Source organism: Salmo salar, chromosome 09 (assembly GCF_965601325.2).
Source record: "Salmo salar chromosome 09, fSalSal1, whole genome shotgun sequence".
In the NCBI taxonomy this organism is placed as follows: domain Eukaryota; kingdom Metazoa; phylum Chordata; class Actinopteri; order Salmoniformes; family Salmonidae; genus Salmo; species Salmo salar.
Window position 1 is genome coordinate 124,732,820 of NC_138299.1, and position 19,020 is coordinate 124,751,839.

The window sequence follows — 19,020 nt, forward strand, 5'->3', positions numbered from 1 at the left end:
TCTGATGCTCAGTTTTAATGAAATCTGTAAAGGAATCATCCAGAGAGATCTTCAGAGAAGCAGCGGAATATAGAGACACTGCTGCATTAAACATGCCACAAGTTTTTTTTTACAGCCATAGGTAATTCATAACCTGACAGGGTGTTATGTTATCTCTCTCTTTTACAGCCATAGGTAATTCATAACCTGACAAGGTGGGTTTTTTTTCTCTCTCTCTCTCTCTCTCTCTCTCTCTCTGTCTCTCTCTCTCTCTCTCTCTCTCTCGATGAATATACTTGTCACGTCCTGACCAGTAATAGGGGTTATTTGTTATTGTAGTTTGGTCAGGACGTGGCAGAGGGTATTTGTTTTATGTGGTTCGGGGTGGTGGTTTGTTTAGTAGGGTATTTGATTTATGTATTCCGGGGGGGGGGGTTTGGGCACTGTTATATGTTAGTGTATTTCTATGTTCTGTCTAGTCTTTCGTATTTCTATGTTTTGTTAATTGGGGTTGGACTCTCAATTGGAGGCAGGTGTTTTCTAGTTGCCTCTGATTGAGAGTCCTATATATAGGTGTGTGTTTGTTGAGTACTTTGTGGGAGATTGTTCTGTGTATAGCCTTGTGCCTTACCAGCCTGTGAACAGTTGTTGTGGTTTCTTTGTGTACGTGTTTATTTTGGTTCTCCTTCTTGTCCGATTATAATAAAGAAGATGAGTGCACATTTCCCCTCTGCATTTTGGTCTAAATCCGACGACAGCCATTACAATACTGTACATCGTGAAAAGATCTCAGAATATGTATGCAGCACAGGTTCAGTCTGGCAAAAATGTGTTTCAACTAAACATGAATAAGGTTGTAGCTAAGTGATGGACAGCGACTAGCAACGGTACATTTAACACACTGTAGAAGTTTATTGCATGATATTTTACTTCTCCACCAGAGGACAGCCAGGTTAATGTGTGCTGAGTGTCTGAATTGATCCCTAATGGTGTGTTGTCTACACAAAGTTTTCACCAGTTCCCTTACCTCACCAACTTAAAACAAGAGCCAAATGGCTTTCCAAGGCCGTGCAACATTACTTGAGTATGAACGAGCACGTCAGGTCTGATGCGTGTAAGAACTGCAGAGTGAGCATGCAGGAGATCCCATCTGTACATGGTTACAGCAGATTTCACTGACAGAGCCGGGGCCCCTGTCATAGAAGGGAGAAGGGCTACTGCAATGTGCGTATTCTGGGGGGGGGATGGATTACGTCCCCATAATCCACTAAACTGTCCTCAGTCACTGACCACACTTTGAAACCACGCTCTCAGAGAAAAATGTGATAACCTCTACCTTCACGTCACTGTGTTACGACATCATGATCACATCTTTGCACATGATGCGCAAACAGACCAAACACAAGACACAAGCTTCGTTTGGTCTTGGCACAGTTTTCCCTCTCTGTTCCAATGCAGACATGGTCATGCAACACCAACCAACAGCAGATTTAATATGAGGCACCTAATAAACAATGCTACAATGTACAGACTTACACTATATATACAAAAGTACAGGTGTATAAAATCGAGCACATAGCAATGCAATCACCATAGACAATCATGGGCAGTAGAATGGCCCATACTGAAGAGCTCAGTGACATTCATAGTGGCACCGTCATAGGATGCCACCTTTGCAAAAAGTCAGTTTTTCAAATTTCTGCCCTGATAGAGCTGCCCCGGTCAACTGTAAGTGCTGTTATTGTGAAGTGGAAACGTCTAGGAGCAAAAATGGCTCAGCCGCGAAGTGGTAGGCCACACAAGTCACAGAACGGGACCGGCGAGTGCTGAATCGCGCAGCGCGTAAAAATTGTCTGTCCTCGGTTGCAACACTCACTACTGAATTCCAAACTGCCTCTGGAAGCTACGTCAGCACAAGAACTGTTTGTTGGGAGCTTCATGAAATGGGTTTCCATGGCAGAGCAGCCGCACACAAACCTAAGATGCTATGCCAAGAATCGTCTGGATTGGTGTAAAGCTCTCCACCATTGGACTCTGGAGCAGTGGAAACACGTTCTCTGGAGTGATGAATCACACTTCCTCATCTGGCAGTCCGACCGACAAATCTGGGTTTGGCAGATGTCAGGAGAATGCTACTTGCCCGAATGCTTAGTGCCAACTGTACAGAGCCCTGACCTCAAAACCATCGAACACCTTTGGGATGAATTGGAACGCCGACTGTGAGCCAGGCCTAATCGCCCAACATCAGTGCCCTACTTCACTAATGCTCTTGTGGCTGAATGGAAGTGGGTCCCCGCAGCAATGTTCCTACATCTAGTGGAAAGCCTTCCCAGAAGAGTGGAGGCTGTTATAGCAGCAAAGGGGGGACCAACTCCATATAAACGGCCATGATTTTGGAATGAGATATTCAACGAGCAGGTGTCCACATACTTTTGTCCATGTAGTCTATCTATCAGCCCTGATATTAGTTGTGTCCCAGATGCCTTGTCCAGTGGTGTGTTACCTATTAGTGTGTGTTATCCCACAGCAGAAAGGATTAGTAGATTCAGGCTATTGAGGGGCTTTAAGCTAGTGTGGGGCGTAATTTAACGACCGCAGTTCGCAAGTACCACATGGACGCGAGACAATGTGTAAAATATTAAAGTGCTCCTCTGTTTATTTGCCCCAAATCGTTCACTAAGACAGGCTTTTCGGCAGATTACAACCCTCAGTTCCCTATGCAGTGATTTATAGATTATAGATAGCTTTGGGTTTATGTATTCACGAGACTCAGTGGACAGCAAGCCTCTTTGGCCCTAACTCACATGAACGAATTCTCTCCTCTCTCTACTTCCCTTCTTGTTCTCCTCTTTCCCTCCATCTCTCTTCTTTTTTCTCCAGCCTCTCATCATCCCTCGGTGTGCTCTGCCCTCATCCCACCACCATAATTTCTCTTTTTCCTTCCTGTATCGTCACACTTCCTGCTCCTCTTCCCTCTCCTCCCTCTGAGCCATACTTCACTCTTCTTCTGTGGATCCTGAGTAAAAATACAGCACAGTGTTATGGCCATGGGAATGAGCTAATGATTAGAGTTGAAAAGGTCTTTGGTTTGAAGCCCTGGTCCTGCGTGGTGTCTGTTTAGGTCCCCTGTGGTTATTTTTCAGTTCTCCAATATGCAATACACAGTGTTAACAATGCAATTAACATCAATCTAGTCAATATGGGTAATTAGCCATGCACAATTCATTATTAATTCATTAATCCCTGCATGTTATCACAGCAGTAATTAGCCCAACCCAACAATAACCATGCAATTGCCATGCTGTCCCATCTCTCAATGCCAACACGAAGAGTATTTCCTGTTGATAGATACTGGTGCTTTGAAGTGCTTTGAAAGGCTGGTCATGGCTCACATCAACACCATCATCCCGGAAATCCTAGACCCACTACAATTCGCATACCGCCCCAACAGATCCACAGATGACACAATCTCAATCACACTCCACACTGCCCTTTCCCACCTGGACAAAAGGAACACCTACGTGAGAATGCTGTTCATTTACTACAGCTGAGTGTTCAACACTATAGTGTCCACAAAGATAATCACTAAGCTAAGGACCCCGGGACTTAACACCTCGCCCTGCAACTGGATCCTGGACTTCCTGATGGGCCACCCCAAGTGGTAAGGGTAGACAACCACACATCTGCTACGCTGATCCTCAAAACGGGGGCCCCTCAGGGGTGCGTGCATGGCCCCCTCCTGTATTCCCTGTTCACACACGACTGCGTGGCCAAGCACGAATCCAACACCATCATTAAGCTTGCTGATGACACAACAGTGGTAGGCCTGATCACCGACAACGATGAGACAGCCTATAGGGATGTCAGAGACCTGGCAGTGTGGTGCCAGGACAACAACCTCTCCCTTAACATGAGCAAGACAAATGAGATGATAGTGGACCACAGGAATAGGAGGGCTGAACACGCTCCCATTCACATTGACGGGCTGTAGTGGAGTGGGTCGAGAGTTTTAAGTTCCTTGGTGTCCACATCACCAACAAACTATCATGGTCCAAACACACCAAGAAGGTCGTGAACAGTGGTGGAAAAAGTACCCATCGTCATACTTGAGTAAAATTAAAGATACCTTAATTAATAGAAAATGACTCAAGTAAAAGTTGAAAGTCACCCAGTAAAATTCTAGTTGAGTAAAAGTCTAAAAGTATTTGATTTGAAATATACTTAAGTATCAAAATTAAAAGTATAAGTTATAAAAAATTCCTTATATTAAGCAAACCTGACAGCAAAAAACATTGTCTTGTTTTTTTAATTTATGGATAGCCAGGGGCACACTCCAACACTCAGACATAATTAACAAACAAAGCCTGTGTGCTATGAGTCCGTTAAGTCAGAGGCAGTAGGGATGACCAGGGATGATCTCTTGATAAGTGCGTGAATTGGATCATTTTCCTTTCCAGCTAAGCATGTAAAATGTAAAGAGTACTTTTGGGTGTCAGCAAAAATGTATGGAGTAAAAAGTACATTATTGTCTTAGGGAATGTAGTGAAGTAAAAGTAAAAAATGATAAATAGTAAAGTAAAGTACATATACCCCAAAAAACAACTTAAGAAGTACTTTAAATGTTTTTTTTCTTTACACCACTGGTCGTGAAGAGGGCACGCCAACACCTTTTCCCCTTCAGTTGAATGATTTGGCAGGGGTTCCCAGATCCTTAAAAAAGTTCTACACTACAGAATTCTGTGGTAGCCATGCTGGTTAAGCGTGCCTTGAATTCTAAATAAATCACTGACAGTGTCACTATCAAAGCACCCCCACACCATCACACCTCCTCTTCGATGCTTCACGGTGGGAACAACACATGCGAAGATCTGCGTCTCACAAAGTCACGGCGGTCAAAAATCTCATACCTGTCTAATGTCCATTGCTCATGTTTATTGGCCCAAACAAGTCTCTTCCTCTTATTGGTGTCCTTTCGTAGTGATTTCTTTGCAGCAATTCAACCATGAAATTTCCAAGGCTGGTAACTCTAATGAACTTATCTTCTGCAGTTTAGATAACTCTGGGTCTTCCTTTCCAGTGGCAGTCCTCGTGAGAGCCAGTTCCATCATATCGCTTGATGGTTTTTGCTACTGCACTTGAAGAAACGTTCAAAGTTCTTGAAATGTTCCACGTTGACTGACCTTCATGTTTTAAAGTAATGATGGACTGTCATTTTTCTTTGCTTATTTGAACTGTTCTTACCTTAATATGGACTTGGTCTTTTACCAAATAGGGCTATCTTCTGTATACCACCCCTACCTTGTCACTACAACTGATTGGCTCAAATGCATTAAGAAGGAAATAAATTCCACAAATTAACTTTTAACAAGGCACACCTATTAATTGAAATGCATTTTAGGTGACTACCTCATGAAGCTGGTTGAGAGAATGCCAAGAGTGTGCAAAGCTGTCATCAAGGCGGCGATGGCTACTTTGAAGGATATCTAGTTGTTTAACACTTTTTTGGTTACTGCATGATTCCATATGTGTTATTTCATAGTTTAGATGTCTTCACTATTATTCTTCAATGTAGAAAATAGTAAATGAGTAGGTGTGTCCAAACTTTTGACTGGTACTGTAGAGGAAATATTATTATAAAAAAATGTCTTGCCCATTTTTTCCCCAATTTCATGGTATCCAATTGGTAGTTACAGTCTTGTCTCATCGCTGCAACTCCCGTATGGACTCGGGAGAGGCAAAGGTCGAGAGCCGTGCATCCTCCGAAACACAACCCAACCAAGCCACACTGCTTTTTGACGCAATGCCCACTTTACCCGGAAGCCAGCCACACCAATGTGTTTGAGGAAACACTGTACACCTGGTGACCGTGTCAGCGTGCACTGCGCCCAGCCCGCCACAGGATTTGCTAGTGCGCAATGGGACAAGGACATCCCTGCCGGCCCTCCCCTAACCTGGACGACGCTGGGCCAATTGTGCCCCGCCCCATGGGTCTCCCGGTTGCGGCCAGCTGCGACAGAGCCTGGACTCGAACCCAGAATCTCTAGTGGCCCAGCTAGCACTGCGATGTAGGCTGAGCCACTTTGAGGCTGAGCCGTTGTTGCTCTTAGACGTTTCCACTTCACAATAACAGCACTTACAGTTGACCGGGACAGGTTTAGCAGGGCAGAAATTTGACAAACTGATTTGACAAAGATGGCATCCTATGACTGCCACGTTGAAAGTCATTGAGCTCTTCAGTACGAGCCATTCTACTGCCAACGTTTGTCTATGGAGATTGCATGGCTGTGTGCACGATTTTATACACCTGTCAGCAACGGGTGTGGCTGAAGTTGCCAAATCCACTAATTTGAAGGGGTGTCCAAATACTTTTGTATATATAGTGTGCCTGTAATTTCCTTTCAAATCTACAAAGGGAAGAAAAAAAGAATCCATTTCATATTCATCATATCCAGCACCACCCCAACATCAAGATATGTGAAAATGTTTATGTTTTGTAGTAAAAAAGATAGAGGAAGATAAGTGTTTCCAATGACATCATCGGTGTGCATCGTGTGATTTTAACCAATTATGAGCAGGCATTGCCTGGTAATTGCCTAGCAATTGGTTGATGATGTCATTGGAAACACTTATCTTCTTTACTACAAAACATAGAAACGCACCATTTTCATATATGTTGATGTTGGGGTGGTGCAGATGATGAATATGGAGCTAAACATTTTTTAAATGTCCCTTTAAGTGTACAAGAAAGGAAAGATTATTGAAACGCAACCAACATCCTCATTTAGGACCTAGAGAGGAAGGCCTGTTCATAATCATGGATCATAATCAGTGAGTGAATAACAAGAGATCAGTCAGCCTCCCATGTGTGGACAAGGCTGACATTTTCACTTTAAAATTAGCACAGGTATTTCATGACACTCTCCAGAAAAAAAGGAAGAAACAGAAATGAATGGCATTGTTGGGTCTGAGGTTGTTTTGAGCAGGGTTTTCAATACATTGGAGGTATGCTTCAGCTGTCTTATTGAAATTGCCTATTGACTTTTAGCTGTGACTAAAGCTTTAGGAGAGTGGAAGAGGGACTGTAATATGGTGGTGGGCGCAGAAAGCGATGGCTTCGCTATTAGAGGTAACACAATAGAAAATTGAGGGTGGTTGAAAATGACAGAGAGCCCCATTGAGCCAACCATCCTTTTGCTCACACAGCCACGAGATGCTATTTTCAATTGCTAAAAATGGCGCCTAGATAAAAGGGTAAACGCCTGCTCGACCCAGCTATAACTGATTATATTTCGCTATGCATGTCAAAATTAGCGCAATTTTAATTCATCCTTGTTTAACATTAGGATGAAAAATTCATTGCACATTGGTATGCAGATGAGCCTGTGTGAGACTGTGTTGTAGTCAGAGTTAATAAACCGTAAAAGGGAGTTGGTTTTAGCTGTGTCGTTAAAGTGTGAGCCCAGGAATAAACTGCATACTTCCCTTTAGTTATCTGACAGACACTCCTCAGGAGAGACCAGTTGACTGTAGATGGAGAGGTCAAAGTGAATCTTTTAGAAATGCATACATGGTTGAAAGAGTCACCCACCGAAGCAAATTTCACACACGACTGCACAGCATGGTAAGGGCTGTACTGCCTCTCTGCCTCTATCTTGAGGAGAGTCAGTCAGTCAGTGTACTGTCACAGTGCAGCAGGATTACAAGGGAAAGAACTACAACACTTTGCTTGAGCTTCCTCTACCCACTTGACTTTCCTCCTTTGTGGTAACAGACCTGGGTTCAAATACTATCTGAAATCATTTAAAATACTTTAGCTGGGCGTCACTGAGCTTGCCTGTTGCAAAGAAACCAATAGAATAGCTTTGAAACGGCAAACCCTGACCATTTGGCACTCCAGGCAGACTGAAGCAAACTCAAAAAAATATTGGATTTTTTTCAAATAGTATTTGAAGCCAGATCTGCCATGGTATCTGAAAAACAATTCTAAGTTAACATCTGGATCATACCACCATGTCTTAAATCCCTGCTCTAACACCATTACCACTTGTTTGCATGCTGTCAGCTCTAATTTTGGGCAGAGGGTTTGAATCCAAACGCTTGATTTTTTGTTGTTGCTGTAAGGTTCTGTATTTATTTTCTTAGTCAACCTTGTGTTCTGTTTTGTTGTGTTCTTGAACGTTGCCCTGTTTTTCATTTTTGTTCATTGATTTCATCTGTGTTAGTTACTCACCTGGTCTCATCAGCTCCTTATTTAGTTCAGTTCATTCTGTTTGTGCCTTTGTGAGGTATTGTTCGTTTTGACTCTACTAAGCCTTTTCATAGCTCGTTTGTGAGAACCAGTTATAGCCTTCAGTCCTAGTTTTGATTCACCTGCCTGTTTACCTACCTGTGTATGACCATTGCCTGCCTGTGACCACGATTCCTGCCTTCTGCGAAGGCAAATTAAACACCTGCCGCCCTCTGTGCGTGAATCTACACCTTTTTCTCCCTGAGTTTTCATTATAGTTGCCTGGGGAGCAGTAAAATAATACTTTATTTTACATTTTATTTGGGCTTCGTTGTCTTACACCCTGCCTACAGTACCGAGGACTCAGGTGGACTGTGCATATAAAATAGAAACTAACAGCGATGACGTGTTTGGAGAAAATCACACATGCGACAGATGATATGCAAAACAGCATTCCAATACAGCCTTTTACAGTAGGAAATATACCAAGGGAAGCTGTGTGTTTTTCTTTGCTGAAAGACAGTCCTCTGGAAAGCCTCGGTTCGTTCAGAGCTTTGTGGAATCCTTAATGCCCTCACTGTCCCTAGGCACTGTCAGGGTCCCGTTTCCAACTGGTCTCCTTGGCGATGGGTCTTTGAGAGAGGGCTAGCTGGTGCCAGGACACTGGAGGTTTTGATTGTCCTGCTGCATGGCTCATTATCATCTGAATACATCATGTTTCCTGCCACCATGTCAACGGGAACAAGAGGCCCCCTGTTCCACTGGCCAGAGCTTGGGTGAAGCCTGGGCTCAGTGTGGTTGGTTGGTTGGTTTCTTGGCTGCTTGGCTTTTCAATGGCACTACTTACCAGACGTTTGTGAGCTGCTGCTGCATCACATCTCCTCCATATTCCGACCTGTAGATCTGGGGCACAATATTAAAGGGATAGTTTGCTGTTTTGAAGATTGAGCTTTTTCAACTTTCCTAAAGTGAACTATCCATTTAACCTGGCTATGTGGTGTTTCTCGGCCAAAGTGATGGTGTAAGTGCTAAAACACTTCACAACCTTAACTTAAGCCTTATTAACTGATCGTGCCCAGAGCCGGCTCCAGGAATAAGAGCCCCCGGCCCAAAGCGACCACTTTCTTTTTTTAAGGAACTCAGTCGGGGTTTCAACTTACTGTTGAGAGTTAAAATAGTAGAATACACAGAATGTAAGTTATAAATGTGGTTGTGCGTCAGCAGTTTTTCTGATATGTCAGTCACTGACAGTCACTCAATTAGTCATGTCAGCTAACAATTATTTAAACTTGCCAGTTATCTAGCCAGTTATTTAAACGTGTAGTAATCATGGCCAAATACCAACCTCCAGGGGGCCCCCGTTGATTTTGTTAGTCACTCTCAGTCAGATATCATTAACATGGCATAAGTCATGGCAAAATGAGTAGAATTGCATAAAAGTTGTTATAAAATTGCAACAACAAAAAATCGTCCCATGGCATACAGTGCATTGGGAAAGTATTCAGACCCCTTTACTTTTTACACATTTTGTTAAGTTACAGCCTTAGTCTAAAATGGATTAAATCTTTTTTTCCCCTCATCAACCAACACACAATACCACATAATGACAAAGCAAAACAGTTTTTTAGAAATCTTGCAAATGTATTTAAAAAATAACAAATACCTTATTTACATAAATATTCAGACCCTTTGCTATCAAACTCGAAATTAGGTACATCCTGTTTCCATTGATCATCCTTGAGATGTTTCTACAACTTGATTAGAGTCCACCTTTGGTAAATTCAATTGATTGGACATGATTTGGAAAGGCACACACCTGTCTATATAAAGGTCCCACAGTTGACAGTGCATGTCAGAGCAAAAACCTAGCCATGAGGTCGTAGGAATTGTCCGTAGATCTGGGGAAGGGTACCGAACAATTTCTGCAGCGTTGAAGGTCCCGAAGAACACAGTGGCCTCCACCATTCTTAAATGGAAGAAGTTTGGAACCTCTAAGACTCTTCCTAGACCTGGCCGCCCCGGGCCAAACTGAGCAATCGGGGGAGAAGGGCCTTGGTCAGGGAGGTGACCAAGAACCCAATGGTCACTCTGACAGAGCTCCAGAGTTCCTCTGTGGAGATGGGAGAACCTTCCAGAAGGACAACCATCTCTGCAGCACTCCACCAATCAGGTCATTATGGTAGAGTGGCCAGACGAAAGCCACTCCTCAGTAAAAGGCACATGACAGCCCGCTTGGAGTTTGCCAAAAGGTACCTAAAAGACTCTCAGACCATGAGAAACAAGATTCTCTGGTCTGATGAAACCAACAATGAACTCTTTGGCCTGAATGCCAAGCGTCACGTCTGGAGGAAACCTGGCACCATTCCTACGGTGAAGCATGGTGGTGGCAGCATCATGCTGTGGGGATGTTTTTCAGCGGCAGGGACTGGGAGACTAGTCAGGATCGAGGGAGAGATGAACGTACCAAAGTACAGAGAGATCCTTGATGAAAACCTGCTTCAGAGCGCTCAGGACCTTAGACTGGGGCGAAGCTTCCCCTTCCGACAGGAAAACGACCTGAAGCACTCAGCCAAGACAACGCAGGAGTGGCTTCAGGACAAGTCTCTGAATATCATTGAGTGGCCCAGCCAGAGCCCGGACTTAAACCCGATCGAACATCTCTGGAGTGACCTGAAAATCCCCATCAATCCTGACAGAACTTGAGAGGATCTGCAGAAAAAAATGTGAGAAACTCCCTAATACAGGTGTGTCAAGCTTGCAGCGTCATATCCAAGAAGACTCGAGGCTCTAATCAATGCCAAAGGTGCTTCAACAAAGTACTGAGTAAAGGGTCTGAATACTTATGTAAATGTGATATTTCAGTTTATTTATTTTTTGTTGCAAAAATGTATAAAAACTGTTTTTGCTTTTTTATTATGGGGTATTGTGTGTAAATTGATGAGGGGAAAAAACAATTTAATCCTTTTTAGAATAAGGCTGTACCGTAACAAAATGTTGAAAAAGTCAAGGGGTCTGAATACTTTCCTAATGCACTGTAATGTGTAGAACTGTAGAAAACTTGCTTTAAAACTGCAACATTTCTCTAAGCTCCTTGGCAAAATGTGTAGAATTGCAGGGAATTAACTTTAAAACTAAAATGTTTCTCTCCCGTCAAGGCCGCCACTACATTTTTAGCTGCTTGGTGAGGGGGGCCCCAACCAAATCTCACTTAGGGCCCACAAAAGGCTAGCGCCGGCCTTGATCGTGCTGACAACGACTAGTTCTCTTATATATAAGACAACAGCAAAGGTCAGGCCTCAGCCGCGGCGGAGTGATTTCACTGGGACCAATTTAAAAGTGTAATAGTGGATGGTGTCATGCCCAGGGCCTCAGGGGCCCCTGTGTACTGTGTGCATTCCCATCCTCCATATCACTGTTCTATACATGAGGCTATGGATGTGTAGCAGATTGAAATGTTACACACGCCGGTCTACCATGGTATAGCCAGGTTAGATAGTGGTGAAGACCGTTTCTCTTGCATATAAGGCATACAGAGGAGGCCTAAGTATTTCTTCTGGTTATGTTTGCATAATAAAAAATCGACAATCATGATACCTGGCAAATTTACTTCAAAATGTTTTGTAGCTTTAATGCGGCAGAAAAATGGTGGGTTCCATACACTTAGGAAGCAAGTGGGGGGGCGTCATGTATAATTGAAAATGTTGTAGAATGGTTTTATATTAACTGCAGATCTACCACACTAGAGATAGAGGGTGGAGATGGTGCTGAAACCCAGAGACCTAGGAGAGCCAGTAGGCACTGTGCATAAGCATGTATCATACACCACCCTGTAGGTTTCCTCTGTAACCTTCATCTCGTGTGTGTGTGTGTGTGTGTGTGTGTGTGTGTGTGTGTGTGTGTGTGTGTGTGTGTGTGTGTGTGTGTGTGTGTGTGTGTGTGTGTGTGTGTGTGTGTGTGTGTGTGTGTGTGTACAGCCAAAGGATTTAAAGCCCAAGTCTCCCTCATGTTCTGATCTCATCCTGTATTTAATGTTAACCTCTGATTAAGACAAATGTAATCAGTCAATCTGACTGTTGTTGTGGGCTTTTGGAACCAGGCTCCTCATCACCAGTCTTGGCAGATGACTTGGATCCCGTTTTCTCAATATTTTCCTGGCTGTATCCAAGTGGTGGTCTAACTTTGTGGGGGACTCATCATTGACCTTTTGACATCCTTTTCCTTTTAGAGTCCCTGTTGCTGATGATCAATATCTTTTGATATTGGCCAACGATATATGGGTATTTAATTGCAGTGATGGGGTTACACATACTGTACAGTGATTGGTTTGTCGATTGTTCACAAAGCAGAGTAAGCAGTGACAGTAGTTAATTAGTACTGTCAATCGGCCTATGGGTTTATCTTATTTTGCTATTTATGATGCTTTTTATATACTGAAACATTGGCATTATGATTTTGCAGGGAATACTAGTCTGGGTGAAAGTACTTTTGGGGTGTGTTTTGGATGAAATTATTGGTGGTGCTGCTGGTCCACACAAAAATAAAGGAAATATTGCACAGTATGTGTTCATTTAGGTGCAAATGTATTATATTTGAGCAATATTAAAAGGTCTGATCATCAATGATTAATAGTCGTTGTGCTGTAATCTAGGTTAGGGCCCAAGAGGGAGTGGGGATGCAAAATAAAACAAACAAATCATTCTGTATAAAGAAAACAACATGTTTTACTATCGGGCCCAGATCCTGTTAATTATACAATATAAATGTACATTTGAATGACAAAATGATCAGTAACACGTTTACTGAGGGTTTCTGCATCAGACTGTCATTATTATTGTAAGACATGCTTGCTCACATGCACACACACACAAGCACGCACAATTAAACAAAGAAGTTAATACTTACTCTTGAAATAAACAGCTTCAATTTTGACTCCTGAAAGAAAACCAGGTGCAAACACCTTGGGTCATGAATTCATGTGTGAAACTACAATCAAGTTGTGCTAATCTTCAAACGCTGTTGTTATTCTCAAAATATCTTCTAAGAGTACAGGGAAGCTTAACACACAGGACTGTGTTTTATAGGATTCGGGAGCTTAGTCTGAGCAGAACTTGAAAAGAACTGGATGAATCAAATGGCAGAATCCTACACAGTATCAAGCGGACCATGACCCAATAGCCGCTCATGCTAGTGAGAAGATAGCTTTTTAAACCAAACCAATGGGACTTGATCATGTGCTGAACCTACAGACTCATTGTGGCACCATTTGGGATGTGCTTGCAGATGAGGGATGTGTGATCAGATCGGTCTCATTCATTGCACCCAGTTATGAGGAGGTCAGTCTGAATGCGGCGAGTATTGACAATAGGAGAGAGAGGATATAGGCTCTTGGAAGCATGAAAATGGTCTGTTTTTAGAAATAAAGGCTGCATGGACGGAGGGCATCAGGACGGGGCTATCAATTATGTGTTAGTGACCTGCTTTAAGCTTGCAGGTCACTATACAATCTGGTCTTGGGAAGACTAAGGAACTGACCCGATAGCATCTTACTGAATCTATTTCTATTAACTGTACTACCACACTCCGCTGAATCCTGCCACTGCAGTTGTAACATGTTTAAGTCCACTGCCAAGCTAAGATTTAGCATGGTTTACCTGGCGATTCGACCAACAAATACCAGTAACATTTAAACCAACTACCAAAGTACACTAAAGCCAGTGTCCTCTACCTCTCAAATTATGTCTTTCTGTGCTGTCATTTGTTTACATTGCCTTGATTCATATGTTTTAATCTCCTTTTAAAACTTTACTTTGAGTACCTCTGTGAACCAAAAAATCAGCAAGGGGAATATTAGCAAAGGGATACTTGTGCTACTTGTGTTGTTAAATATGAAAACAGATTCTCAAAATGAAAACAAACTTGATATCATCAGTTTTGACACTTCTTAATTCATCTCAGTGCTTCGTACTTGTAGTGTGGCGAGGAGGTTAGAGCCAGGGTTCTACAGTAGCAGCCATCTCCGTGGTAACTGTCATTCTCTTTAAGGTGCTTGGCTGTTAGCGGACAGTTGTTTGCCTGGGTAATGGCTTGGAATTCTCACCAACGTGCTTCAAAGGTCGGAATTAAATTCAAAGGGGAACTTCAATGAAAATTGCCTTGTTCGGTTGGTATTTCTATCTAAAAAGGCTTCTGTTACAGCCTGTGATTGTCAACTGTTTTCAAATATTCATGTTTGCAACCCTGTTTGGGTTTAACCCTGTTAAAAAGCACTTTATACATGCTACAGTACATTCACATTAAGCATAAGACTGACACACCTGAAATAGAACAGGTCTAATGCTGTGTATGCTGGAGTGAGATTTACACAAAAATGATTATTGAACATTAAATCAGAATTTGTGGTCTAATTCTGTCAGTCATACGATCACTTCTCTAAATATCCAAACGACAGTGGTTTCTTATGTTTCCTGGCAGTTATCATTCATGGTAGAGGACAGCCTAGCTACTGTACATGCCTGAATCTCGGTAATCTACCGAGATTCCCTCTTTCCCCAGCAGCCAATGCTCTTGAAGGTAGCCTATTTCAGTCAGAGCACTCTGGCCCAGCTTGACAGCTGATTAAATGATTGCCCCTTCGTCTCTGAAATGAGAGCACTTTAGCGATACAGCAGGTACTATTAAAATCAATGGTGATAGCCTGTGAACGTTCTCAGTATAGGAGCAGTGAGGCAAAACGTCAGCTTCACATCTCGTTGCCAGTTCATGCAGAAAATATAGAAGATTATTAAAGGAGTCCGCTGTGCTTTGGGTGCATGTTCCTCTCCTGAAGCCATGGGGGTTTTAAAATGCTCATTTACATCAACTGGAGAATTTCTAACACTTGAAGATGCCAATGTCCAGAATATCAAACTCCAACCTTTCTCCAATGGTAGACTATATTGCATTTCACATTGGGTGTGTAATGGCATTTAAAGTGAGCGGGGAGCGTACTGCGCATTTGAGAACAATAACATTATCTGAAATGCAGTGTATTATTTACATTGATAGCGATTTCTTTGGCTGTCAACGTGGAAAAGGGGGATGGGGAAGTTGTTTGTATGATGCACCCTCCCTTACACGATACAGTAACAGAGAGTGGAACATTTCCCGTAAAACCAACTTAAGTATGACATCCAGACTGGTCCTCTCACCCCATGCAGTGTTTTGATGGCATGCCTAATGAGCTCTAGTGCTGTTATTGGTATGCTGGTGCTCACTCCAGTGCTCACTCCAGTTTCTAAGGATTCTACTCTAGGACTGTACGTTTCAGCTCGACAGAGAATCAAAGGTTCTGTATACTGTCCCCCAGAGCAGGGTTCATGAAAGCCAGTTTTTCACATGATTCTCTTCAGTTTATCGAGGCTGCTTGGGTTCGAGCTAGCCATGGAGACGCTGTGTGTTCTTCTGGGCCGTTGGATCTATGGGAGGGCACTGAGAGAGGTCCATTTAACACCAGTGGAGAGAGCAGTGAAGACGCCACCATGTTGCAATCTCTAGTTAGAAACATTCTAGTGTATCAGAGGAGAAGAGCCTGTTATTGGCCAGATATATCAAGCAGCATGCAAAGCTTGAAGAGCTTTATCACAGAAGAGCTTCCTCTCTCTCTTCAGCAGTTACTGTAACTACAAGTAATATGCTGTTTGTTATAATGTATCTCTAGATCAGGGAAATGTTAATTCCAGGAAAATAGGATAAAGGGGAATGAGAAAAATGGGATTTATGGAAAGACCCTCCTTTGGCAACATAGGTGATATTGCTGTAGCTTGAATTCCTCGGCGATGCATATTCAATTAATCTCTTAAATGCAGATGCAGTGTATGTAATACATATTTGTTATCATGCACTTTGTATACACAAGCTATGGGGTAGATAGACCCCCACACATTGACTCTGTACCGGTACCCCATGTATATAGCCTCGTTATTGTTATTTTTCTGTTACTTTAAAAATGTTTTACTTTAGTTTATTTAGTAAATATTTTCTTGACTCTTATTTTTCTTAAAACTGCATTGTTGGTTAAGGACTTGTAAGTAAGCATTTCACGGTAAGGTCTACCTACACCTGGGGCATGTGACAAATAAAACTTGATTTGATGTCAATACATATTATTATGATAAATGAAAGCCCTCCAGGACTTATATAAACTAGACTTAATATCCCTGTATCATGATGCCTGATTTATGCCTGTAAGGTTAACTCACAATGTGGTCAATTATAGCCAATCGTAATGGCGACAGCGGTGCTGATTGTAGTGGCACATTGTGGAAAACCAGTCAGCGGTGCCGTCGAGTCATTTGATCTGTTTGGCACACGATTCACTCAGTGGGGCGATGATGCAAAGCTTGTTCCCCGTTTGCAATGTGAGCTCTAGGGGATAATGGGGGTGATGGGGGCAGATCTATGAACTGTAATTACATTACCTACTGTACCGGGGGACCTTTTTAATTAAGTGTCCCATGTCAAACAGTATATGGAAAATAAATCGATGTGTTCTGACACGCTGCAGCAAATAGAGCAGGGTGCATTGAGTTTGCCATCAATTAGTGTTTCTTTCTTTTTCCAGGGATCTAAAATCACACCCCCTTGACTGCATGAGTTCAATAGAGCAAGAACAATTACACTTGACAAGGTGCCCTACCAGGAATTCAGTGTAGACGGGGGTGGATTGCCTTTTGAAAACCAACAGCTGTTCATGTTCTTGAAATGCATATTTGCATTACTTTATCTTTACTATGTATAGGCCTAAGCTCTTTTACATGCATGCAAGCGTTTGCTTCAATACTTAGCATTGTTTTCTTATTCTCTTTTCTCAGGTTCAAGATTTGATCTACACACAGGAACAGGTACCTTTTCAACACAGTTTTTGATGATTCAAGAAATAAATACAATGATGATCGTAGATTGTGCAGAATCCATCCACTAAGAGTAGGGTGAAGTGGTGGAGACATATTGAAATGCAAGATGAGAACGTCGCTCGGATGTTCAGGTGTGACACTAGTTTGAATTAAACCCTTTTTTAGGAATGGTAAGTCATTAATTTGATTAGAAATTAGTCACATTCGTCCCCTATGTACTGTTAAAGCACTGGCCTTAATATATAGTCAGGTCCATAATTATTGGCACTTTATTAAGATGAACAAAAAAGACTATAAATAAATAATACAAACTGAGCTATATTGTATGCTACATTTTGGGGGGAAATTATATTTTATACTTGTACAATTACTCAGAGAAAGAGATTTTGTTTAACAAGAAGCAAAAACAATCTGGTCCTGGGGCCCTTGTTAAGGTAAACGGCACCACAAACTTTACCTAGTACTAGCACATTTTACCCAAAAACCTGACACTTGGCCACAAGTGGTTCTCTTCCAACAAGAAATTGTATATTGATTAATTGACCACAAAAGCTCCCTGTGAGGAGTCAAAGGAAATCAAAGATCTGGAAAGATTCTGTATGGAGGAATGGTCTAAGATCTCTCCCAACATGTTCTCCAATCTCATATATACAGTACCAGTCAAAGGTTTGGACACATCTACTCATTCAAGGTTTTTTCCCTTTGCCTCCATGACAGCTTTGCACAATCTTGGCATTCTCTCAACCAGCTTCACCTGGAATGCTTTTCCAACAGTCTTGAAGGAGTTCCCACATATGCTGAGCACTTGTTGGTTGCTTTTCCTTCACGCTGCGGTCCAACTTATCCCAAACCATCTCAATTGGGTTGAGGTCAGGTGATTGTGGAGGCCAGGTCATCTGATGCAGCACTCCATCACTCTCCTTCTTGGTTAATTAGCCCTTACACAGCCTGGAGGTGTGTTGGGTCATTGTCCTGTTGAAAAACAAATGATAGTCCCACTAAGCGCAAACCAGATGGGATGGCGTATCACTGCAGAATGCTGTGGTAGCAATGCTGGTTAAGTGTACCTTGAATTCTAAATAAATCACTGACAGTGTCACCAGCAAAGCACCCCCACACCATCACACCTTGTCACGGCTGTCGTACTGGAGAGAAGACCAAGGCGCAGCGGGTTGCGTGTTTATCATGATAATTTATTAACTAAACGTGAACACGGAAAAACAATAAACAAAAGAGAACGACAGACCGACAGTTTTACAGGCTAGGTACTTACATACAGCGCAATGCAAAAACAACTACCCACAAAATAACCAAACCAAACACACACCTCTATATAGGACTCTCAATCAGAGGCAACTAGAAACACCTGCCTCCAATTGAGAGTCCAACACCCAATCCTAAACATAGAAAAACTAAACTAGACAGAACATAGAAATACATACACAACACAAACCCTCTGCCATGCCCTGACCAAAACTAATACAATTACTCCCTCTGCTGGTCAGGACGTGACACACCTCCTCCTCCATGCTTCACGGTGGGAACCGTGAGATCATCTGTTCACCTACTCTGCGTCTCACAAAGACATGGCGGTTGGAACCAAAAATCTCCAGTTTGGACTCATCAGACCAAAGGACGGATTTCCACTGGTCTAATGCCCATTGCTCACGTTTCTTGGCCCAAGCAACTCTCTTCTTATTGGTGTCCTTTAGTAGTGGTTTGATTGCAGCATTTTGACCATGAAGGTCTGATTCACACCGTCTCCTCTGAACAGTTGATGTTGAGATGTGTCTGTTACTTGAACTCTGTGAAGCATTTATTTGGGCTGCAATTTCTGAGGTGCAATTTTTTATATGTTTTATTTAACTAGGAAAGTCAGTTAAGAACAAATTCTTATTTACAATGACGGCCTACATCGGCCAA

At 42.5% G+C, this 19,020-nt stretch overlaps 1 protein-coding gene across 1 annotated transcript in view; it reads left to right on the forward strand.

Annotated features, from left to right (window-relative positions):
* The window catches only part of LOC106612643 (immunoglobulin superfamily member 11), a 122,684-nt gene that overhangs the window by 12,233 nt on the left and 91,431 nt on the right, over nucleotides 1–19,020 (forward strand). The window contains exon 2 of the mRNA XM_014213999.3: nucleotides 17,056–17,085. Within this exon, the coding sequence (XP_014069474.2) occupies nucleotides 17,056–17,085 (30 nt within the window). The remainder of the gene's footprint in view (nucleotides 1–17,055; nucleotides 17,086–19,020) is intronic.